This window comes from Tenrec ecaudatus, chromosome 11 (genome assembly GCF_050624435.1).
Source record: "Tenrec ecaudatus isolate mTenEca1 chromosome 11, mTenEca1.hap1, whole genome shotgun sequence".
NCBI lineage: Eukaryota > Metazoa > Chordata > Mammalia > Afrosoricida > Tenrecidae > Tenrec > Tenrec ecaudatus.
The window spans coordinates 86,447,613-86,473,884 of NC_134540.1; the positions used below are offsets into that span (position 1 = coordinate 86,447,613).

The 26,272-nt window shown below is 45.6% G+C and overlaps 1 protein-coding gene across 1 annotated transcript in view; it reads left to right on the forward strand.

The window, feature by feature from the left end:
* ADPRHL1 (ADP-ribosylhydrolase like 1) overlaps positions 1 to 24,822 on the forward strand; it is a 39,299-nt gene extending 14,477 nt beyond the window's left edge. Inside the window, exons 3-7 of the mRNA XM_075562587.1 lie at positions 5,505 to 5,630; positions 11,129 to 11,269; positions 18,203 to 18,330; positions 19,838 to 19,970; positions 24,254 to 24,822. Coding sequence (XP_075418702.1) covers positions 5,505 to 5,630; positions 11,129 to 11,269; positions 18,203 to 18,330; positions 19,838 to 19,970; positions 24,254 to 24,411 — 686 coding nt within the window. The 3' untranslated portion in view covers positions 24,412 to 24,822. The remainder of the gene's footprint in view (positions 1 to 5,504; positions 5,631 to 11,128; positions 11,270 to 18,202; positions 18,331 to 19,837; positions 19,971 to 24,253) is intronic.
* Positions 24,823 to 26,272: the final 1,450 nt, after the last annotated feature.

Consider the following 26,272-nt stretch of genomic DNA (forward strand, 5'->3'; position numbering starts at 1 on the left):
AGATGGAATTCACAGAAGAGAATCCCAGCAAGGAGAGAGCTATGGGGAGAGATAATAGTGGACATCTGCTGAGAGTCCGAGGGTATTTAGCAGAACACTTGTTATGTACACAGGAGGAAACTACCCAAGGCCAGAGAAAGAACCTCCAGAGAGCACAGTGCCCCGTGCTCACATGGGTCCAAGAAGAGTGCTTGTTCTTGCCAGCCAGACTGGCGCACCTCAGAACTCATGGGGAATTTTAACATAATAGTGAGAAGGCTCTTGACTCAGTAGCAGTGACATTCTTGACAACACTGCTCAGGTCCCAACCGGATACGATGCAAATCTGACAAGTAAGTTCCATACAGATTAAACTGTTTCCAAGTAACTAAACTGCATCCTGAAAACAAAACTAAGGAATACTTATAGGAAATACAAAAATATCCAGGACTTAGCAACGTAAAAGAATCACAGGATTTGAATCAAAGTTTACTGGGTGTGCAAAGAAGAAGGAAAATGGGTTTTGTAATTAAGAAAAGACTCAGTTAGTCAAAACAACAATGGCCTGGCACAGATGTGAGAATTAACAGAGGACATGAAATAGTTCTGGTAGTTACATTCAAAAAAATGAAACAGGCGGCATGGAGACAGGAAAATAACCCAAAGCAAATTACCGAGATAAAAATGAAAATGTCTGCAATTTTGTTGTTGTTGTTTGTTTGTTTATTTGTTAATTGAGTTGGTTAACAATAGATTAGACAGTGCAGGAAGGAAAAAGGTTAATGAATTTGAAAGCACGATAATAGAAACCACCAGAAACAGTGCTGACAAATGGGGAAGAGGGAATCTATCTAAACTGGAAGAGCTTTAGTGATCTGTGGGACACTAGAATTCATGTCACTGGAATTCTTGAAGGAAAGAAAGACGAGGAACCAGAAAATACTTGGGGGGAAAACTATCAAATTTTTCCAGGTTTGATGAAAATCACATATTAAAAATACTCAATGAATCAAAAGAGCATGAAACATGAAACATGAATCCCAAGAGCATGAAAACTGCACGGTGGCACATATAAGCTAATTGCTCAAAAAATAACAATAAAGAGAATCCTTAAAAGAAGTTAGAGAAAAGAACAAATTTGTTTTTCTCTACAAACAAATGTTACATCCAGGAAAATGAAGGTAAGAGCAGATTTCTTCTCAGAAAAAAAAAATGCAAGTAAGAACACATGAAAGTCCTGACAGAAAGCAACCTCAACTAGAATTCTATACCCTGTACAAATACCTGTTAGAGATGAAGGTCAAATAAGCTCTCTTTTAGATGAATAAAAGCTGAAATAATTAGGCAAGAGTGGACTTGTGCTACAAAGAATGTTAAGGAAGTCATTCAACTAAAAAGAAAATGACACACAGTTATCTAATTACTCAAAAGCATTAAGAACGAATAAAGGGTGGAAATATATGTAAACATAGGAATGAAGAGCACTGGTACTACATGAGTAAATATACCTGAGTTTTTTTACTATTAATTGAATCTCTTTAAAATGCCACTGTTTAAAAATTAGCAATATGGAGTGTATATAATATGCATAATGTATGGCAATAGCATGAAAGTTTTCAAGGGGAAAATAGAAATATACACCTTCAAATATTTTACACATGAAGGATCATGATATCAAATGAAGATAGAATGTACTATTGATATGATAACAACATGGATGGATCTCAAAATAGTTATTCTGAGTGAAAGAAGACTGCGGGGAAATGATCGTTTCTGTATGATTCCCTTAATCTAAAACTCTAGAAAATGCAGACTAATCTATAGTGCCAGATGAATGGTCGGTAGGAAGGGACAAGAAGATGAGATTACAAAGGGGCATGACAAATCCTTGCAGAGTAATGGATTATGTTCATGACCTTTATGTAGGTGATGGCTTCAAATATAGATATATAGCAAATATATAGATATAGATAGATAGATAGATAGATAGATAGATAGATAGATAGATAGATAGATAGATACAAAAACTCAAAACGCATTGCCATTGAATTGGTGCCAGCCCATAGGGACACTATAGGACAGGGTAGAACCACCCTGTCAGTCTGAGACTAGAACCCTTTAGAGGAGTAGAAAGTCTTGTTCTACTCCCATGGTGGTTTTGAACTGCTGGCCTAGAGATCTATTTGACATCTATATGGCAAATATATTCATTTGTATACTTTTAAGAGTTTGCAGGTAATTGCTTATCGTAATCCCTTGAAGCTGTTTAAGGGGGGTGGGGATGTGTGCAAGGAGCCTTTAAAAAGTGCATGGAAATGAGATGAACAGATAATGGGATTTGTTACTGAAGCCCCCTTACATATGTTTGAAAGCATACCATTGTACACTTTTGTCTTCTACGTTTTCCCCCCTCGGAGCATCCGATAACACTTCCCCATGCTATCAACAATCATTTTAATGACTATATAGTAGACCAACATAGGGGTATGACATGACATGCAATGTAGTTCTGCCGCCAGACATTTGCGTCCTTGGGCTATGTTTCCGCACGTGTCAAGGACACTGTGAAGAACATGAGGAACTGGGGATGTGGTGGGTGACACGTCGGGCTGCTAACCCACCAGCCACTCTGAGGGAAAGATGTGCCAGCCTGCTTGCGAGACGACAGCTTTGGAAACTCGATGGGGGAATCCTGATCTGCACCCTTGCTTGAGTTGTTTTCATCTTAAACACCGAGGACGAGGTTATGCGTGTGAAAGAATCAGTTCAGGTATCTTGCACACCCGAAGGAGCCCTGTAGGGTAGTGGTTATGCGTTGGCCCGCGATCCTCAAGGTCAGCAGTTGCAAAACCACTAGCCACTCCGAGGGAGAGATGAGGCTTTCTACTACCCCACAGAGCTACAGCTACAGTGTCAGAAACCTGCCACCGCAGTTCTCCCTGCCCTACAGGGTCCCTGAGTCCAAATGGGCTCCAAGTCCCTGAGTTCGGTTTTGAATTTTTCACAAAAAAGGAGGGGATGGGGGAGGCAAAAAGAGGGAGAGACGAAGATGGGATTGGACAACATTTGAAAACACTGTGATGAAAATGTTACTACATACAATTTTGTTCTTTTTTCCCCCAGTTTATTTAAGAAAGCAAAATTAGATTACTAGTGGTGGAATTATTAGGGCAAAGGTCTAAATTCAGGTATTTTCTTTTTTTTTCTGCTGTAGTTTATTTTTTTTAATTTTAAAAATCATTTTAATAGGTGCTCATACAACTCTTATCACAATCCATGCATGCATCAATTGTGTAAAGCACATTTGTACATCATTGCCCTCATCATTCTCAAAGCATTTGCTCTCCACACAGCGCCTCATTTCCCCCTCCCTCCTCATTACCCCCTCCCTTATAAGCCCTTGATAATTTATAAATTATTATTTTGTCATATCTTGCCCTTTCTGATGTCTCCCTTCACCCATTTCTCTGTTGTCCATCCCCCAGGGAGGAGGTCACATGTAGATCTTTGTAACTGGTTCCCCCTTTCCAGCCCACCCTCCTCCTACCCTCCTGGTATCACCACTCTTACCACTGGTCCTGAAGATATCATCCACCCTGGATTCCCAATGTTTCCAGTTCCTATCAGGACCAGTGTACATCCTCTGGTCTAGCCAGATTTGTAAGGTAGAATTGGGATCATGATAGTGGGGGGACGGAGGAAGCATTTAGTAACTAGAGGAAAATTGTATGTTTCATCGTTGCTACGTCGCACCCTGACTGGCTCGTCTCCTCCCCAAGACCCTTCTTTAAGGGGATGTCCAGTGGCCTACAAATGGGCTTTGGGTCTCCACTCCTCACTCCCCACCTCATTCACTATGATATAATTTTTTGTTTTGATGATGCCTGATACCGGATCCCTTTGACACCTCGTGATCACACGGGCTGGTGTGCTTCTTCCATGTGGGTTTTGTTGCTTCTCAGCTAGATGGCTGCTCTTTACCTTCAAGCCTTTAAGACCCCAGATACTATCTCTTTTGATAGCCGGGCACCATCAGCTTTCTTCACCACATTTGATTATTCACCACTTTGTCTTCAGTGGTTGTGTCAGGAAGGTGAGCATCATAGAATGCCAATGTAATAGAAGAAAGTATTCTTGCATTGAGGGAGTATTTGAGTGGAGGTCCAATGTCCTTCTGCTACCTTAATACAAAACCTATAAATATATGCATATAGATCTATTTCCCCATCCTCATATATAAATATATTTGCATATGTACATGCTTTTATTTAGACCTCTATAAATGTCCTTTGCCTCCTAGCTCTATTTCCTTTTACTTTCCGCTTGTCCCACCATCTTGCTCAGCCTTCCTTTGGGTTTCAGTAATTCCTCTTGGTTATATTACCCTTGATCATGCCCTACCAGGCCTCCTACACCCTCCTCACCACCAATTTGGATCACTTGTTGTTCCCTTGTCCCTGGGTTTGTTAACACCACTACCTTTCCCCCCACCTTGCCCTCTCCCATGTCCCCCCGGGACTCTCAGTCCCATTGTTTTCTTCTCCAGATTGTTCATTCAGCCTATCTTATTTAGACAGACCTGTGGAGATACTAACATGCACAAAAACAAGACAGAGCAAAACCAAGCAACAATATACAACAAAACAACAACAAACCAATGACAAAAAACACACAACAAGAAAGAAAAGCTTGTAGTTAGTTCAGGGATTGTGTGTTGGCCTTTAGGAGTGTTTTCCAGTCCAGTCTGTTGGGGCACCATGTCCTGGCCCCAAAGTTCACCTTCAGTATTCCCTGGGGACCTCGGTGCTCCATTCTCTTGCTGTTCTGTTGCATCCCCTTAGTGTTTTGCCTCGGTGTGGCAGGGTCAGATTGGGCACAATTCCCACACTGTGTCTCCGGTGTTGTCCCCTGTAGGGCTATGGGTCAGTGAGGGGCATCATGTCACATAGTGGGGCCAGTCATGTGGTCCTCTCTGTGGACTGGCTACTCTAATGGGGAACATCATCCTCATGGCCTGGCCATGATGTGCTCCACTCTCTCCTCGTCCCCCTTTATCTGCTCCCGTGCACTCTGATCAGACATGTCCCTCTCCCGGAGCTGCAGATTCAGTGCCGTCCTTTGAAATAAATTCTTCTGGGGGGAGGGGCATGTGTCCACATAGTAGTTGGGGTTGGGGCCGGCACCTCACTATAATTTCATTGTTTTAAAAAACATTTTATTAGGAGCTCTTACAGATATCATTGCAATCCACAGTTCTGTTAGATCAAGCAAAATTGTACAATTGCTGTCATCATCGTTTTCAATAAATTTTCTTCCTTCTTGAGCTCTTTGATAGCAGCTCCCTTTCATCCCTTCCCGCCCTGACCCTACCACCCCCACGGGCCCTTAATATATCATATATTATTATTATTATTACCCTGTCTTACACCATCCAATGTATCCATTCCCCTACAATTCTGTTGTTCGCTCCCCTTGAGGGGGGCTACACAGTCCTCACTGCCATGTTCTCTCTCTTTCCAATGCAGGCTCCGGGTTTGGGGCTGCCACCAAGGCAATGTGCATCGGCATGCGCTATTGGAAGCCTGAGCGGCTGGAAACCCTCATTGAAGTCAGCATCGAGTGTGGGCGCATGACGCACAACCACCCCACAGGTAACGCTGGCGTTGGCTCCCGAGTCGAAGCCATGCCACCTAAGTGGTAGGAGTGTGTCTTTTTAGACACAACAGACCCTCATCTCCATTGTTTCCCGGATACCTGTTTTGTAATTCTTCTCCACACTCTTGTTACTCAAGGAATCTCATGCAGTCACATCTAGTTGTTCATTTCACTTATTTGTTGTGAGACTTGGAGCATTTTTGTTTTGTTTTGTTCAGCTTGCTTGAGTTACATTTCCATCCTAAACACTGGGTGGTGATTACCATGGTGACGTTGGAGAAGTAATGTGTGTGAAAGGATTAGTTTCGATATCTTTCACATCTGAAGGAACCCTGGTAGTGTTGTGGGAGCATGTTTGGTTGCTAACTGCAAGGTCAGCAGTTCAAACCCACCAGCCGCTCTGCAGGAGAAAGAGGAGGCTTTCTACTTCCTTCAACAGTTATAGTCTCAGAAACTCATAGGAGCAGTTCTACCTGCCCTGTAGGGTCAGTGTGGATCAAGAGAGACTCCGAGACAGTGAGTTTGGTTTTGGATTTTTTCACATCCAGCAAAAGAAGGCGGCACTGGAAAGTAGCCCCTATTTGAATGAAGCTAGGGTTGCAGTAACCGGAAGTAGATTTGATGTTGCACTTTCAATCATGAAGCTGCATGGCACAGTTCTTCCCTGTTTCCCTGCTATGTGCTGCGCTCCAGGCTGGGGGTCCTTGTCCCCTCTGGCTGGATGATTAGGCCCTGAGTCTTGGCGCCAGGCTGCCTGGGCTCACGCCCAGTTCCACTCTTACTAGTTATGTGAACTGAGCTGTGCTCCTTAAAACACCTGTGGCTGCGTTCCCTCATCTGGAACACAGGAGTGATGATGATGATGATGATCACGCCTGCTTATTGGATCTAATCAATGGGGGGACAGAAGGAGTCAACTATTAAACAAAGCCTGGTGAAGACCGTATTTACCATGGTGGACGTGCACAGTGTGGGTCAATTAGTTATTTCTCCCACTCACTATAGGTCTGCCATAGAAAGGGAAGCAGGGTCCTCCAGAGGAGAAGGCAAGTGAGCAAATGGTCCACTGTGGGACATGACTTAGGAACACCAGTGAAGGAGAGACCCCATCAGCTCATCATTTTAAAAAAAGGAAAAAATGACTTGAAATGCTTCGGCCTGACATCAGCCCTTGACTCATGCCCAGTTAGATGGGCCTGCTCCACCTTCCTTCCACACACAGTCCAAGGGCTGCCGGCTGCTCTCTGGTGACCTGCTTCCCTCTGTCAGGGATCCCTGATTGCTCACTCCAATTGGTGTCAGTCATTGAGAGGAGAGGGGCCACTTGTCCCCTCCTAGAAAGCGCCACTTAGGCATTTGCTAAAATGAGGGCAGTGTTTGGGGAGAGGCCACTCTGCTGAGGGTAGGCGACAAAATATACCAAGTGACTTCACCACCACTCTTCTCAACTGGCATCGTAAACTCAGCAAATACATTTGCTAAATACTTGATGTGTAAGAGGAAAGCTACGTCATTCAGCCAGTTGGCAAAACCTCCGAGTTGGAAAGGAGTTTGTGCTAGGCATCTGCTGATTCAACTAAAAGTAAATGAAAAAAGATGTAGCTTAAACCCTTCAAACATTAAAATATTGAAGATTTGAAAACCGTGTAATGAATCCAAGAATTTGGATTTAGCGTTTGCTCACACATTGCCCATTCTTCCTGAAAGAATGTTAGTTCGCATGTTTCAGAGTTAGGGAATTTACAAATACCTGTCATAATAACTGGCAGATGGTTCTAAGGGCTCAGTTACACTCAGTATCTGGAGTGCTTTGTCACTCCACTCCCCTTTTCAGTTTTCAAAGGAGTCTTTGCAACAAGTGTGTTATTTTTATTACAGCATGCATTTGTCCAAAATGCCAGAGCTCAAATATTCCCTGAGAGCAATTACAAGAGCAGACAATAAGCAGAATCCTCGATCTGAAAATTAGACCACGTATGGTCCATTAACACTAATCCCTTGGCTTTAGGAGTGATGCGTAATTGAATCCTCTAATAATGGACCCCCTAAAAAATAGAAAAGCTTCCCGGGCACTTGACTAGAAGAGATGAGTAATGAGCTCATTTTGAGTGCCGGCCAGTTCACTCTGTGCCTAATCCTGTGTTGGGCATTTTCTATGCTTAAACTGTTATTTTTCTCCTAACTTTTCATTTTGAATTTGGTGAAGGTTTAAAGAGCAGATCAGTTTTCCTTTCAACAACCAGACACAACAACCAGACACACAGCTCCTTGACTGCAATCCTCACAATGTGCCATCCCTTAGCCTACTTCTGGTCTATATCCTGTTTCCATTCCTCTTCCTTTCCTAACCCCTGGACTTTGTCTGGTTAAATGCTGCCCTTTACTTCACTAGTGTTGCTAATGGTAGTGTCGCAAGATGCCACAGAGTCAGCTCTGACTCACAGTGACGCTTTGTACAGCAGAATGAAACACTGCTCAGCACCTATTTATCCTTTGGTCTGCGTCATCCATGGGGTGAGTTCATTTCCAGCTCTGAAGAGTTATAGGGCTATAGTCTGGGGGGTTCTACCAGCCCCTATCTGACTGTAAGTCTCTGTCTCTCTCTCTCTCTCTCTCCATGATTTGGAGGGTTTGGGGGGTTTTGCCACACTTTTCTTCCAATTTGCCCAGGTCCATCTACTGTGACCCCTCTCTGGGCAGTTGGAAGTGGTAGCCAGGCCCTCTCCAGTGCTCATCTTGGGGTCGGGGGCAATGATGTTAGCATGGTCCATTAGTCCCCTGGACTACCTGTTTCCATGTGCCTTCAATTTTTGTCACTCTTCTCCAGATAGAGAAGCACCAATAGTTTGTGTTTAACTTATTTAATATTCATAAGAACTATTGCAAGGCAAGTATTGCTAGCCCCCTTTGTACAGATAAAGGAAACGGAAACTCAAAATGCACTAAATTTGCACTTGCTCAAGGGTTTCCATCTGATAGATGGTGAATGCAGATCCATCTTACTTCAAAGCTCATTTTCTTACCTTTACAATTATATGGTCTCTCAAGTATGTTTGAAGTGAGTCCTGGGGCCACAGTGGACTACACACTGAGCTGCTAACCGCAAGGTCGACAGTTCAAACCCACCAGCCTCTCCCCAGGAGAAAGATGAGGCTGTCTGCTCCTGGAAATATTTAGTCTGCAAAACCCCAAAGGGAAGTTCTATCCTGTCCTATGGGGCCGCCATGAGTTAGAATGGACTCAATGACAATGAGGCTTGCTGGTTTGCTTTTGAGTTTAGTGTATTTCATGTTTCCATGGAAACCAAATATACCGTTACTTAAAATCTTTAATTTTCCAATGTTAACACTTTATATAGACATATATTACATATATGTCTAAAATAGTGTATATGTATGTATTACATATAACATTTCATAATCTTTTCAATGCTTCAAATTCTTCATCTAAATTCATAGAGATGTATAACAAAATAATAATTTATAAATTATCAAGGGCTCATGAGGGAGGGGGAGTAGGAAGGGAGGGGGGAAAAAAAGAGGACCTGATGCAAAGGGCTTAAGTGGAGAGCAAATGCTTTGAAAATGATGAGGGCAATGAATGTACAGATGTGCTTTACACAATCGATGTATGTATGGATTGTGATAAGAGTTGTATGAACCCCTAATAAAACATTTTTAAAACTCATAGAAATGATTATAATGCCCATCTCATACAATCCTGGGATTCTGAAGAGAATTAAATAAATGGCACACGCAAAGAAACTTTAAACAAATAAAGTTGTGTCAGTAAAGTACCTGGCGTCTTAGCTAGCTAATGTGGCTATAACAGAAATGCTACAAGCGGGTGGCTTTAAGGAACCCACATATTTTCCTCTCTGCTAGGAGGCTGAAAGTCTAACTTCGGGGCAGTAGCTCTGGGTGAACGCGTTCTGTCTGTGTTGGCTGAAAGCGAAGGTCCTTGTCACCTTGCAATGTCCCCGAGCCTGGCATTCCTGCAGCTTTCCACGTGTCTTGGCCTCTTTCTCTAGGTCGCGGGTCTTTGGTCCAGTGGAAGCACTCCATTCAGTTCTTTCTTGGTGTCCGCAGGCCCTTTCTTCTCTGCATGCTCCTCTAGTCATAGAAGAAAGGGTGACACAGGCCACGCCCAGCCGGCCAGCTCATTCATGTGAGCACCTCATTGTGTGAGCACCAGGGAAGAGTTCAGCACAAATCCTGTCGCTGAAGCATTAAATACCTGACCCACAGGTGACACGAGGGGCGATAACGCACTGACAGGTGATCATGGACCACGCTTAGAATTTTTAGATGGCATTGGAGGAATGAAAGTTTGCTGGGCTGCCACACGTGTTTCCTCCCTTCCTTCCGGACTAGTGGGCTGAGGGAAGTATTTCCCTCTCCCTACACACCTGGAATGTTGATGAGGGTAGTCTTCCAGGTTTGAATCACTCCTTAACTTTTTCTTCTAGAAAGTTACTTTTTTTGGGGGGTAAGTAAACACAATTTAAACTTTTGGCAGACCAAAGACAATGAGGACAAATGAATCAATAAGGTCCCATCATTTGAATTGAAGATAAGCATTTTTTAAGTGTGTCGATAACTAGTAGCAAGTCCAAACATAAAATGAAAACAAGCCAGCATCAAGTATGGTTGCAGAAGTTGAGCTTGCCAGAGAGCACGGCGTGGGAAATGACGGCGTGTGCTGTCCAGCCGATGACGTCCACAGTTGCTGCCTGGGACAGAGTAGCACCGCCTGCTAGACAATCACCTTCACCCAGGCTCCTGGGCGTGTTCAAACCACCCACCTTTCAGTCAGCGGTGAGACTTGGCCACAGCATCACCAGGGCTGCTTTGAGGAAGGACCAACATCCAAACCAAAGTTACTGCCATCGAGTCAGTGAGTTTCTGAGACTGTGAGTCCAGGGGACTAGAGGGGTCCGTCTTTCTGCCTTGAGGAATGACAGTCCACCTTACATTCTAATGCATCTAAGGTGATTCATCAAGTGTATAAGTCTCACATGAATATATCATCCCACTTCCTTAGACTTATTGAATTATCGTCACCATTTTTAGAAAGCTTATTAAAATTCTTCTTGGTATTCTGATTCACAAAGTGCCTGGTGGTGACCAGGTATCATCCAAGCAACAAGCCAGAAATATGTGTTACACTCAGAGCTCAGAAAGTGCTCTGTAAGAAATGATCCAGGTATAAATTACCAAGGGCTCATGAGGGAGGGGGGAGTGGGGAGGGAGGGAAAAAAAAAGAGGACCTGATGCAAAGGGCTTACGTGGAGAGCAAATGTTTTGAGAATGATTGGGGCAGGGAATGTGCGGATGTGCTTTATACAATTGATGTATGTATATGTATGGATTGTGATAAGAGTTGTATGAGCCCCTAATAAAATGTTAAAAAAAAAAAAAAAGAAAGAAATTATCCAGGAGCCAGGTGACAGTTGCATCTCTTTCCTTCCTGCCCCTGCTCTGTGCTGCTCTAGGGTTCCTGGGGTCCCTGTGCACAGCCCTCTTCGTGTCCTATGCCATACAAGGAAAGCCGCTCGTGCAGTGGGGGAGAGAGATGATGGAGGTGGTTCCGCTGGCTGAAGAATACTGTAAAAAGACCATCCGGCACATGGCAGGTGAGCCTGGTCTCCCTTTCCATCACAGTCTTACAGCACGGGCACCTTCACAATTCACCAGCAAGGCTCACTTGGAACGACTGAACTCCTGTGGCCTGTGTGTTAGGTTGGGTACTCTAGAGCAGCAAAACTTAGCGATGCTGGTTTGCATAGAGAGAGAGATTTGTATATTTTAAAATGCCTGATCCAGTTGTAGGAATGAGTAAGTCCAGTCCGGTTTCAGAGCTGGGTTCTCCTGACTCATGGAAACGGATGAAGCAGAGATAATGGGCGGACAAACTGGTGGGTGAAAAAAGCAAGAGGCCAGAGAGAGTTCTGCTCTGCTGGGTCTTATACCAAAAAAAAAAAAAGTTTATGACACCAAGAAGTTGCCATTAGGCTGTGACCCAATGGATAGGTTAGGCTCCACCCTCAGCCTTACCCAGGAGTACCTAGTTGGCATAACCCCTGACTATCGCAACCCACCTCCCAAATATATTTCACGGTACATTTGTCCCTGGTGAAACCAAGAGAACCCCCCCTACACACACACACACACACACACACACACACACACACCCAGATCAGCATGAGCAGCCTTGGCTCTAAGAGAGTGGCATGCCCTGCAAGCAGACAGCCCGCTGAGGATGGCACCCGATGTTCAAGGAAAGCCAACGCAGTGCTGGAACCATTGAGAGCTCCAGAGATTCACCTCCATCTCTGATGCCCACTGCCATCGAGTCATTTGCGGCTCCAAGAAACCCGACAGGATAGAGAAGGACTTCTCCAGAGGCTTGCTGAAGCCGCCATCTTCACGGGAGCAGGTGGTCTCATCTTTCTCCCGTGGAATGGCTGGTGGGTTTGAACCACCAGCCTCCCAGCTTGCAGCCTATGCCCTCACCCACTCTCCCTCCAGGGCTCCTTCTAGTTCTGATAAACATCTACTGCCACCGAATTGATTCTAACCACCCTTGCAGTGTGTCCAAAGCTGTGGATCTTTCTGGAAGCAGACTGGCTCAACTTTCTCCCGCAAAGCACCTGATGGGTTTGAACTGCCAACCTTGTAGTTAGCGGTCCAACGCTTATCAGACAGCACCACCTTCTATTTCTGATAGTAGCTGGAAAAGAGGAACTAGAGTGGATACCTAAGTTTAATGTTCCAAAGTGGTGCACACAAATGAACCAGCGTATCTCTTAAGGCAGGAATGAGAGAGAAATCAAAGCCAACAAGCCGTCCCCATGGGCCCCAGGACCAGGTCTATGTCTGTGCCCTGGCCCGGCAGACTTTCATGTCTCAAAACCATAAGGCCAAGATAAGGATTTGTGTCTACTAATGATATCTACTCCCAAGGATTTCCATCTGTCCCAAGGAACGTCCCAAACTTGTGTGATCAAATCTCCCATATCCTGGCTGGTTTTTTATCCTTTTTTTGACAAATAAATAAACAAATGAACCGACTGCCAGTGAGATGATTCAGACTCATTTCAACCATCTAGGACAGAGGAGACTGACTGCCCCTTTGGGTTTCCTAGACTGTCCGGGAACAGACAGCCTCAACTTCCTTCTGCAGAGCGGCTAGTGGGTGTGAACCACTGATCTTTTGGTTAGCAGTTGAATGCCTAAGCCTCTAGGCCACCAAGACACCTGAAATTTGATTTCGAACAGAAGTAAATCTTAATCAATCTTTCAATCAAAGGTTCTCAGGGAATCATGGTCCTAATGGTTTTAGCAGGAAGTTCATTCGGAAACTTTTATATCCCTGCCCCTCCTCCCACCCCCTTTTAGTCCTTTCGGACTACATTCCCTGATATTCACAGTCAGTGCAGGACGAGGGCAATTCACAACTTTCTCCCTGCATGGCTAACTCTTCTGGAAGATTCTTTCACTCTTCAGGAAGGGCCATCAATTCTAACAGGGCCATGTGTCACCTGAGTAAGTTAGGCAGCCCCATGCTGCCTTTGGCATTCTTAAATTGTTAAGGAAAATGCCCAGTGTGAGTTATCTAATGTGTCCTGCGGGAGGGGGGAGGGGAAGATTTTAGCAATGCTGTTTATTTTTCCAAAATGCAAAAAGAACTTAGGCTAAAGATTTCTACAAACTGGAAAAGCCAAGGTATTGCTTTATTGTTACCTTCCAAGATGCTGGGATTTATATTCAATTTTTTTAAAGTCTTGGGAGGTTTGCCCTGGTGGTTTAGTGGTCACATGCTGGGCTGCCAACAGCAAGGTCAGCGGTTTAGAACCACCAGCTGCCCCACCGGAGTATGAGGCTCTCGGCTCCTGTAAATAGTCTCCCCTGAAACCCCCAGGGGCAGGTCTACCCTGTCCTATAGGGTGATTATGACTCAGCATTGACTTGATGGTGGTGAATTTGGCTTTGGAGTTTGGTTTGGTTTAGGAAAAGCTCTATATATGCATCCATTTTTTGGCCTGGCCACAGCATCAGACACCATTGGATTACCATTAGATACCACTGGCCACAGCATCAGACACCATTGGATTACCATTAGATACCACTGGATACCACAAAAGGTTCAGATGAAAACCGAAAACCTGAAAAGTTAATATTTTCTGTATTCCATACCTCGACGGGGCCCAATCATGTGGTTAATTGTAGGACATGGTTGGCAACAGCACATTTGATTTTTTAAGAGTTTTATTGACATTTAATTCACATACAATATAATTAAGTGGTTTAATTATATTGAAAAGAGTTGTGTAATCATCACCAATAAGTTTTAGAACACTTTTTTCATACTTATACTCATTATTATTAGCTCTCCATTGCCCTCAACCTCTCTTGCCCTAACCCTAAGAAACTATTAATCTATTTACTGTCTCTATAGATTACTCACCCTGGACTACATATAAAGAAAATCATCGAAAAAATCCCAACAAAAAACACAGAGAAACCTCAATTCAAGAGAAAGCAGAGATAATAGACACTAGAATCAATTTCAAATAGGTCAAAATGAAAAACAAATGAAGATTCTTAAATTTTAACCTAATTAGAACTACAGTAACCCACTTTGGGATGCACTCTGCGGGCAAATCTATTCACATCCTGATCAATGACCTGATGGGGCTTCAGGGTACCCCCCCAAGTGGACTGTGGGTTTCTCCTCTCATCCAAAGCCTTCTGAAAACCGGGTGCTCAGACTTTAAGCTCTAATCCAGAGGTTCTCAACCTGTGGGTTGTGACCCCTTTGGGGGTCGAACGACCCTTTCACAGGGGCTGGCCGATTTATAGCAGTAGCAAAATGACAGTGATGACGTAGTGATGAAAATCATCTTATGGTTGGGGGGTCACCACTACATGAGGAACTATGAAAGGGTCACGCTATTAGGAAGGTTGAGAACCACTGCCCAATACCTGCTGGATTTTATTATTTTGTTATTTACAATCCTTGAATCACACAGGCTAGTGTGTCCCTTCCATGTGTACTTAGGTGACAGCTCACTTGGAAAGTTGCTTCTTTTAAGACAAGACTTGAAGACCCAGACACTATTCCTTCTGAGAGCCATGCACTGTCTGATTTCTTTACCTCACTTTTCTGTAGCACCTAAATCTTCAGCGATCACTTCATGAGGGCAAATATTGAGCAAGGACACGTTGAAAGAACGAATTGTTCTTGAACTAGGGCTTCTAATCAACCACCCTTGCTTTTTGTTTGACTTTGTTATCATGTATTTTCTCTGTCTCAGATGGTTCAAGAAGTGCCTTACCAGCATGGGGTGGGCATGGAGGGGTGGGGAGCTTAGTTGATCACTTGCTGAGTTCTGTCCAGCAGCCCTGAGATCCATGCCTCTGCTGCCGTCTGGTTAGGGATCCCCCAAAGCCAAGAGAGAATCACACTGAAGCCATCTGAAAGAGACACGCCATGAATATTGGAGGATGAAACTACACAGTGACTAAATCCTTATTATAGTCATGAACTTTTCCTCAGAATTTTTAGTACTCTCAAATAATTTTCCCTTAAATAATAACAGTCAAAGAAGATGTGGCATTAAGAGAAGAGTTCATTGGTCAGATAATTTTGAGCCTTTATCCTTTATCTTGGTGAATCAAAAGGTAGATAAGCCAATTGAAAGCTTCAGAAATATTCCTATAAATAAAAACCAAAAGCCAACCCCATTCTGCCACGTCCATTCAGACTCATAGGAACCTGATAGGGCAGAAGAGAGCTGCCCCAGGGGGGTTTGGGAGCCTGTGAATCTTCACCAAAGCAGACACTTCACCTTTTCCCCAGGAGCAGCGGGTGGGTTTGAAGCCCTGACCTTCTGGTTAGTAACGCATGCTTAACTTTCTGTGCCACCAGCACTCCTTATTCCTGCAAATAAATCTATTTAACATGGAGTTTTACAAACATCTGTGACCCCTTTTCACCAAAACCCAAACTCACTGCTATCAAGTCAATGCCAACTCCTAGCAGCCCCATCGGAGGGTAGAACTGCCCCTAAGGCTTCAGAGACTGTAACTCTTTATCTCCTTGTGGGAATAGAAAGCTTTGTCTTTCTCCCTCGGAGCGACTGGTGGTTTTGAACTGCAGACCTGTAGGTTAGCAGGCCAATGCGGAACCACTGTGGCACCAGGGTTCCTTCCCCCCCCCCCACACACACACACACATACACCTTGTTAACAGAACACCTACATCCATCCAAAGGAAGCAACGTTCCATTGGATACTCTCAGAAAATATTGCTCTAGGACCTTCTGATTCGTCTGCATGATAAGGTCCCTAGGCAGTGAAACCAATTAGCAAATCCGTTAAATGTTTCAATATTTGAAGCCATATGTCCAAAGCTGACCAGTTCTGCATTGGGTAAGAGACTATGTTTTTATTTTAAGCCCTTACCCAAGCACGAGGATCAGCCAAAAAGTAGTAGTATAAAACCACAGAAACCTTTATTAAAGAGGCATATGAACATGTGAAGCTGTGGCTCCTCAACACATCCTTCATCGAGGTTCCTACGCTTCTGCAGGTGGTATTTCCATCCCTAGCCCTGCCCCAGAGATCCGTGCACTTCACTTTGCACTACATCCAAATGACAGTTGGAGTCCTCAGGGCCCACAGAATAGAAAGAAGTTTGAAGGGCAAGATCGGGGCTGGAGAGTGGATGGGGTAAGATTTCCTAACAAAATTCCTGTTGGAAAGCCCTTGTTAACTCCAAAATGTGAGTTAAAAAAAAAAAGCAACAAAAAGAGGTGGAAAACAATTCCTAAGCCCAATTTTCCTGGTTTGTTTCTCTCCCGTGCAGTTTTCAATTTTCTTTAAAAGTCTTCCTACAAAAACCACAGAAAGATGTACAGTTTCGGCAACCTTCGAGCGGTTCTCCTCCGCCCTGTAGGGGTGCCATGAACTGGCATGGGCTCAATGACAATAGGTTTGGGGTTGTCCTGGGACCTTCAAGAAAATCCATCAAAGTGACTCCTTAGGAGTGGGAGGGAAAAGTCACCACAATTTTCTGAGCCGACCTCTCTGCCTTGAACTGAACTGGACCAATAGATCCCCTTGAAGCCATTATCTTGACTGGATATTTTAATGATACTAAGATACGTGTATATCACTGGGGTCGGGGTTGCCAACAGAAACTTGCCTGCAGCCGGAATTCCGATCACGGAGATGATGTGCTAGGCACACTATTCGGGGAAAAACATGCATGCGGGACTGTACCCCTTGTGGCAGTGCTTTACTTAGTCTGGAAACAGCCAATTATCCGCAAGTACTGGTCCTTACAGGGTGCGCAGGTATCTACACCGCGTAGTCCGGCCCCGGTGTTTGAGACTTTCACTTGTCATCTTATTTCACAGAATAAACCCTTGCTTCCAAGGCATTCCCTTCAGCCTTTGCTTGCTTTCTCCTTGTAAACTAAGTCAGCCCAGCATTTCTGAGGGCCTGGGTTGCCTCCGTCACCCAGACACTTACTGCCCCATCCCTGCCCTTCCCCTCAATGTGGTGGCCCGTTTGTTAATAAAGACAATTCATCCAGCTCCAATAGTAAATTCTCACTCTCACGAGCCAATGCTGGCGCATAACGACCCCCTGTGCGTTTCCAAGACGCTGGCTGTTTACGGGGAGCAGAAAACTCAAGTCTCGATACCAAGTTGCTGCTGCTGATTTCGACCTGCCGACTATGAGGACCGCAGTCCAAGGCGTAACCGCTACACTGCCAGGCTTTCGCATTAGAAGGCATTAGGTTGGGGAAGCAGGGGCCGTGGTTCCTGATCGTGTGTCATTTCCCAGAGGTCTTCCGTAGCCACCTCCCTTTCCTACCCAGCTCACACGCCTCTTTGGGGAAATGGAGGCCATGGCCCCAGCTTGCCCCGGCTTTTAAATTGGTGAATAATCGAATGTGCAGTGAGGCGGTACGCCGCTGGTCTTACATACTATGAAAACAACCCCGGGGCGCTTCTGCCGAAAAGCACCTGTTTGCCTGGTTGGTTCTCTAGAGACTTGGCCTGTGATCTCGTATTGCCCAAAAGTGGATCTGGTTAGCACTTGGGATTCCTTTCTGAGTGGACGCCCTCCTCCTGGAGTGGCCTCAGCACCATTGTCCGCCGTCTGTCCTTGGGATTCTGATCCTTTCAACATTGTTCACTGGGAACGACGACAAACTTCCCCTCTCTACTTCGCAGGCAGTCTAGGCATGGGTGAAAAGACACGGGCTCAGCATTTTCACAAGCATGCACGCACAGCTACGGGCAAGTGCGGGCTTGGTTTCAGAACGTGGCCAACCAGTTCTTGAGCGCACCCCACGCCCCCATCTCCACCTTTCTTTTTACTCTCTGAAAATAACTGCAAACATAAGCCATTTTCAAATCTCAGGAGCAAGTGCTAAATAGGGGCAAAGGGCTAGGGCTGACTGGCATCTTCTCTGTACCCATCCATCCCCCCAGTACGCCCATCGCCAGCCTAACCCCCTGAGTCAGTCTGACCCTCTTCTTCCCGTGTAGAATACCAGGAGCACTGGTTTTACTTTGAAGCAAAATGGCAGTTTTACTTGGAAGAGAGGAAAATTGCTGAAGACAAAGGAAACCAAGCCTCCTTCCCTGAGAATTATGATGCCGAGGAGAGAGACAAGGTAACCCCTCTTGCTTAGTGAATGTCTCGTCCATGCCACCTTTGGGCTGTGGTGGACAGCGCGACAGGGAGCACTGGGGTATGGCTTTCTGCGTGAATTCTTGTTTTCAAATCTCCGGGGGGTGCCCCTGGGATGGGGATCGCAGAGCCCCTCTGGCCTTGGTTCCACTTTTTGAGCAACTGCCAAAATGAGTTCCCCAGAGGCTGCACCACTTCACATTCCCATTAGCGATGGAGGGGAGTTCCACGCCTCCTTCCTGCCCTCATGTCTATGTGGATGCGTGCGTGCATGTGTGTGGTTTATTTATCGTCAATTAGGTGGATGGGGGGGGATGTTTACATTTCAGATCATCACCTCTGCGTTCAACAGGTCAAATCGCTCTTCCTCTCCCCACCCGGGTCCGCCCCACCCCTCCCCTGCTTGCTCTTCTCCCTCTTGTCCTCCACCCTCCCGTCCCCACAATGGAATCCTACGCGTCCTGCAAACACAATGCCGAGAACACCGGGCACATCATGCGTGGGTGGACCTGGAGAGAGCGGTGCAGAGCGAAAGCAGTCGATCGCACAGGGCCAGTATTGTACGAGACACTGCTGGAAGGGCAAGCACCAAGACGAAGACGCTCGTGCCAAGGGGGCAGGCTGGGGGGTTCCCAAGGGAGGGAAGATGAAGCAGTGGACTAGAGGGGTGACGGGCGTTCACATTCTCCCTTTCAAGGTGGTCCCTCCAACCCCCTCACTTACGTCACGCACACCTCACCTCGATGCAGTGATGGAGACATGACAGCCCTGAGCACACTGGTGTCTGTGACAAGAGACGATAGAGGAGGGTGGACGTGGGGGGACAACTGCCAGTGTCCACTGCTGCGCTCTCCCTGGCTCTGACCTCCGTCTTCAGTCTCTTCTCCACCCAGCAACCACAGCCACTCTTTTTAAAACCTGCATGACGCTCTCACCTTCCACACACTTGGATTCCCACCACACGTCGAACAAATGCTGAAGTCTTTGTGGATGGCCTCTGGGACCTGCCCTGATCCCAGCCCTGCCTGCTGTTCTGACCACATCTACCAGCCCCCTCCTCCCTCACACTTGGCCCTTCCTTGGCCCTGCCAAGCTTGCCTCAAGGCCACAGCACTTGCTGACCCCTTTGTCTAAAACGCCCATAGCTTCACTTTATTCAGATCGCTGCTGAAGTGTCACCTCTTCAGAGAGCACTTCTCTGACCTTTCGATTTACCTCAGCCCAGCATGCATGGGCTTGATTTGCTTCATGTCTACTTCAGCTCTTGGAATAGAAGAGCCCTGGGAATGGAGTCTTCTTCTGCTTTGTCATGTCCCCCACCACTGGAGTGACACCTACCACATGGTGATGCTCAATAAATGCATAGTGAATGAATGAATGAATGAATTTACAGTCCAATGGGAATTAATGTGTGGATGCTTTTGCTTTCCCTGACAACTCACCTGGTTTTATTTGGGGGACGTGCCTCTGACTGACATCTCTCTCATCAGACTTACAAGAAATGGAGCTCAGAAGGTCGAGGCGGTAGAAGAGGCCACGATGCTCCCATGATTGCCTATGATGCTCTGTTAGGAGCAGGAGATAACTGGACAGAGCTCTGTAACCGGGCCATGTTTCATGGAGGTGAGTTTGTGTTTCTTTCATGGTTTGGGGCTGCAAAGTGGCTGGCCATGGCCTTCTCACTCAGAAGTTCCCTGCAGCCTGTTCTAGGGCAGCAGGTAGTGGTGAGAGATGGTTCTGATATCCCCAGGGTGTGTTGTAGAGTTCCTTCTAGTTCTCAAGACCAGCTTTTGGAGAGGCCTCTGGCTCCTTGGCCCCTCTACCTGGCTGAAGGATGTGCAGGCTCAGAGATTATGTAGACATCAGGTCAAGTCACAGAGCCTCTTGCCCAACCAAGGATGGGCCAACAGTCCATGTCTGAGTCTTTCAGATTGGCGTACTGAGCTCAGGTAACATTTGGTGTCCCAGGATGTAGGGAGCTCCTCTCCTCTTCCTTCTAGCTACTGATGCAAGAGTAAGGTAGATTTCACCAGCAGTGTTGACCAAGTCAGAATTCCGTTTCTCTAAAATGGCTCTCATTACCTTTTTAAAAAATACAGCTATTTTATCAGCATATGGTTCCTATAACAGACTGTTCAGTGATTTAAATGTAGTTAAGAGAGTTGTGCATCCATAATCACAACTTATTTTAGAACATTTTCATCATTCTTGTGCCCTTATTATTAACTCCCCACTACCCTCCAACCTCCCCTAAGTAACTGCTACTCCAATGACTGTCTCAACGGGGTATCTATCCTGGGTTTCCTATAAAGAAAATGATACAAATAACAACAAAGACAACAAAACAAACCACAGAAAGACCTCAATCCAAAGCAGAAGTTCATAGAAACTAGAATCGATTTTTTTAAATGGGTCAAAGGGGAAAACATGTTAAATTTTCATCTAATTTGATCTGCAGTAATCCATTTTCCAATACACTCTTTCTGAGGGCAGACTGTTCACATCCCTCCCTGGTCAATGATCTGAGAGAGTTCAATTCACAGGGGGATCTACAAACAGGTTGGAGGCTTTCCCTGTCGTTCATAACCTTCCACAAACTGAATGCTCAGAACGGAAGCGCCAGTCCAGTCCCTCCTCTGGTCTTGGATTTTGTTATTTACAATCCTTGGACCACATGGACCAGTGGATTCTTTCCATGTGAACCTAATTGATGCCTCCCTTAGATGGCTGCTTGTTTAAGACAAGACTCTCAGTTCTCACACACTCCTCTTTCTGATGGCCAAGATTGCCTACGACCCGATACGCTGCATTCTTAGAGACTGTGCAGAGTCACGTTGGAGTCTGGATGATCCAGCTTTGAATCCGGGCTTTGTCGTTACTGCCAGCTACATCAGCCTCGAAGCCTCTGTCTCTTCATTTGTGAAAGGAGGGAATTCCAGCCTTACAGATTTGGTGTGAGACCTCAAGATAAAATGCTTCTGAGTTTAACACGTGCTTTTAAAAAAAAAGTGAGTGCACAATGAATAGCAACTGCTATTAATCCATAAGACCAGATTCACTTGCCTCACTTCATTGTGCATATTTTATCATGGTAGCTCCTATATAGGATATATATACATATATATATATATCCTCTATTGTTGTGAGCATTAAAGAAGATAATAGTAAGCAAAACGTTTAATTCTCAGCTTGAGGTGGAGTTCTGATAAATATCAGTTTCTACAATTAGAGCCAAATATGATTTCTCATGCCCTACCTTTCAGCATCAAAAAGACTCTCAGGAGCTCATCTGAAATACAGCCACTAAGTGGTTGGAGATGCTGACATTCATTTCCCAGTAAAACTCAAGGATGCCTTTTCCTCTGAAAGAGACTCCGAGCTCAGACAGATACTTCAGCGGGCTAAGAACAAGCCCGGAGGGGAACCAGCAGAACTGAAGGCAATGGCAATGGAGGTAGGGCTTGAGGAAGCAGCAGGGTAGGGGAGTTACAGAGACAAGCGAAGAAGTGGGGAGCGGTGAAGGATCCTCAGGACGGGAGCTATTTTTGAACACACTGGAAGCAAATGTAATCTTGGCAGCTCCTTCTTCTTGATAGCTACGGCACTCTTGGCCGGAGATCAAGAGTCAAGTCATGCAGAACATGTGAGGGAGGTGTGGACAGCTTGAGGTGAAAGGTAGGATAACAGAAGAGATAACTTCACTGGTTTGTGCCCAAATGTGGCAGAGAAGTTGTGTGGAAGCCCGGGAAAGCGGGATGGACAGTTCATTCCTGAATGAAAGCTCACGTGGAACGCAGATGCCCATCCTCCACAGTGGCCTCCAACCTCCACCAGCCCTCTCCTTCACCAGGACAGCAAATACATTCCTCTAGAATCACATGTATGTTGTCAGAGCCATCGTGTATATTGTCAGGCTGGAAAGTGCTGTGTGACCTTTTGTTCCCCAACTACAGCGAGGGGGTGAAGCAGAAGCACTCTCGCCACACACACTGACTCACTATCATTGCGAGTGGTCACCCCCCTTAGGTCCTTTCCAGAAGGCAGTGCGTGGGTGAAGGAGAGCCAAGGAGGCACACAAGAACCTGCCACCTGAGGCGATGGGAAGCGGAGGTAGGAGAGGGCTGAGAAAGGCAGAAGCTAATGAGACTGAGATGTCATACAACACTGCATCTGGTTGATTTATTTCTGCCTATCAATATTTAGACATTTTCTCCAGACCAACCCCACTCTACCCAGGTCTTCCCAGCATGCGTCCCTTGTCCTGGGGCTGCCTGCCCTGGTCCATCATGCTCACTCTCCACACCAGGGCCCCAATCTCATCCCAGTCACAGATCGCTTTCCACCAGTCATAGACCTTTGGCAAGTTATATAACCTCTCTGTGCCTCAGTTTCCACACCCTTAAAAGTGCACCAGACATCATGTAGAATGTGTTTATCTGGGTTGACTAGAGAAACAAAGTCATAGACACTCATAAGTGTGTAAGAGAGAACTTTATATCAAAAAGCAATTGTACATTAAAAAACAGCCCAGTCCAGTTCAGATCAAGTCCATAAGTCCAATATTACCACACATATCAATACTAGTCCATAAATTCCTCTGCAGACTCACGCACCCATGCAATGACACTGAATGCAGGAAGATCACAGGGCAGTGGGAGGAAATCTGTGGATCCAGTGGCAGCGGAAGCATCTCAGCATTGACAAGGGTCTCCACATGGCTCCTCCAGCTCCAGGGTTCTAGCGTAGCTCCATGTTTCTGGTCAGCAGTGTGTGTATCTGACCTCCAGTGAGCTATTTATCTCAGTGGCACTTCCAAATGAGGTCCCCAAGATGTGACCTGATTGACAGGCTGGACCACTTTTCAAGTTGACACCAGATTATGTAGCTACCACATAGAGTATACAGCACAATGTATAGTACACAGCAGATGCATGATAAATGTGAGGGTCCCTGTGTTTGTGTTATGAAAGTTGAAAAAATAAAACAAAACCCAACTTAGTAACTTAGTTGGTGATAGAGGTTATGTGAAGAGAGAAATGAATGGTGGCCTCATGTGTTCAGGCCCCAGAGAAGAAAGGATGAAATAGCTTAGAGGTTGGAAGTTTCCATTTTTTCTCAGAGCTGGCAAACCTCTAAAGCCTAGAACTATTTTCTAAATTAAAAAACAAGCAAACACAGGGCTGAGGAGAACAAAACAGCTTGTACAAGTTGTGCAGTTCTAAAGAGAGTCAAGACTTGAATTCTGGTCTTGGGACTTTAGATCCAGGGCCCCACCCACTCCTCCCTGCTTAATAAAAGCAGGAGAGAACAGAAGAAGCATTGGCCTGGCGGGAGGGCGGAAAAGATGATGAATTTGTTTGGGAACACGGTGATTTTTAAAATGATACTGAATGGAGACATCCTGGGGGAAATGGTCCAAAACATCTGGAAAACTAGGACGGAAGTACCAATTCAAAACCCAAATTTCCCATACTTGTTGTTTTTGAGCGACGGTCTCCACATGTTACAGAGTAGATCTGTTCCACAGGGTTTCCCTGGAGCCCTGGTGGCCTTACACATTGGGCTGCTAACCACAACGTCAGCAGTTTGAAACCACCAGCTGCTCCGAGGGAGAAAGAGGCTTTCTACTTCTGGAAAGAGTTGCAGTCTCAGAAACCCATGGGGACAGTTCTACCCTGTCCTACAAGATTGCTGGGAATGAGTTTGCGTGTTTGGGAGTTTGAATCTTTCCTGCGGGGGTTTGAGCCACCACTTTAGGATAGTGCCTTGCCCAACTGCGTGAGCCACCAGGGACCTGGCGGCGTGGACAGGGCTCTGCACTGGTGCATTTTCCAGCTCGCTGCCATGCGTGCTTTCCTGCACGCCACCGCAGAACTCCATGAAGGGCCCTTGCGTTTGTGTTTCAGGTGAGAGTGGAGCCACTGGAACAATTGCGGGCTGCCTGTTCGGATTACTCTACGGCCTGAAAGATATTCCCAGAAGCTTGTACCAGGACCTCGAGCACAAGGAGAAACTAGAAAGCTTGGGTGAAGCTCTTTACCGCCTGTCCACAGAAGAAAAGTAAAGCCCTTTCTGCCCTTTTCCCTTCCTGTAGAGACCGGGCCAAACCCTGGGGTACCCCCTCCCCGCCCCACGGCCTTCCTTCGCAAACTGATAGCCTTGACAGTGGCAATGCTTTACGTATGCAATTTCCAGCCAGCAAAGAATCCATGCATAGTTACATGCTAATGTCTTCCCTCCCAATCTCAGGATCCTAATTGCTATTAAAAAAAAATACATCGCTTGTCCGATGAGAATGGTTTTGCTGATCCTGATCCAAACCCCAGCGAATTAGCAGCGTGGTGTGTCAACTTTGCCCCCAAAGAGAGCCGTCACATAATCATCTCTCGGACAACTAGTGTATTTTTTCCAGTGCAAAGCTAACGCTCCCCGCTCACTTATGCCAACAAGACTAACGACAGTGGCCCTCCTCCAACGTGCCTCCTCTAATTGTCAAAGCCTTACGTCACTGTGTTTTTCAGTCTTAGATGGGTGTCTTGACCCCGGGCAAGCCTCTTATATCTTCATCCATTCATTCACTAGTGCTCCATCGGTCTCTTGTTGGCAATATGATGCAGGTGTAGTCTGACTGTAGATGTTTCTACAGCAACAACCAAAAAAAGAAAAGAAAAAACAATATTGGGTCCACTTGGGATGTAGCCAAAAGAGCACCACGGGGTCTGACCTGCCCGCCTACTGTTTTTAATCACACTAGATCTTTACAAACAATCTCTTTGGAGCAATTTGCAGAGGAAATAAACGAGTGTCATGCCGGTCCGAAGCATGCTTCTTCTCTTTGGTCTGGATTTGTCACGTGCGACTGGGTCGCAGAGAATCCCGGCTCCAGCCAGGTCCTCTGAGAAGGAGACCGTTGCTCCCTGAGGCTGCTCGCTCTCTGAGCCTTGAAAAGAAAACAGTTGCTCTTGCTGTTAAAAATAACTTGTGGACACTTCTCTTTTTTTAAGTAGCATCTGGTGTGAATAAAACAAGCAGTTGGTGATTGACGTTTAACACTGTGCTTCGGCGGCTTGTCTAGAACCTGTCTGGTGTATTGCCAACTACTTTTTATTTCAGAGCTGGTCACTGGATAGAGCCAGGTGCAGTACGCAGAACATAGCAGGGACTGCCAACCCCAGGGAGAATCCAGGGAGAAAGGGGATTTCCTGCAGCAGGGCTTCTGCAGAGAAAATGAGGCCAAGAAAGAAAGAACTGATTTGCCTCAATTCGGGATAGCATCCAACATGCAAACTTCAAATTCCCTGAGTTTGTTTTTCTCTTTCCTGGAGAGAATAATTTAGATAAGGGAAGTGGGGGCTATCTTTATCCCCGCACTTAAGATTTTTCTGTAAGGAGACAGCTAGATTGCCGGGCAGAAATTCAACCCTGTCTTGCGTAGGGATGTAGGCGAGGATTACATAAACCAGACACAGCGAAGTTGAGTTGAGGTTTCCTAAAATTACCTGGTTTTTATCTCCGGGGAGCCCTTCTTTTCTTACCTCCCTTCCCCTGGTAGAAACAGCACTTGGATTTTGTACAGAAAGTCGGGAGTGTTCTATTGTAGGGTTTGAGAAAATGGGAGGAGTTGGCTGATTTTTTAAAATAGAATATGTCACTTCTCTCTGGGTAGGAAAGGCTAAAGTTTCCTTAAAGACATCAATATAAGTTAATGAAAGACTCTGGGCCATTGTACATTAAGCAAATTAGAACAGAGAGTTTTATAGATCTTATTTTTTTAACAATTTAACCAATGTTTGTTCCTACTGATGCTTTTCAACCCCAAGCAGCAGAAAGAAAGACAAACGTAGGTAAAAAGGGCTCCCATGCTATTTCGGTTTTATTCTGCACGGTCGGTAGCCAAACCAAACTTCTAGGTATGGAGAAATTTA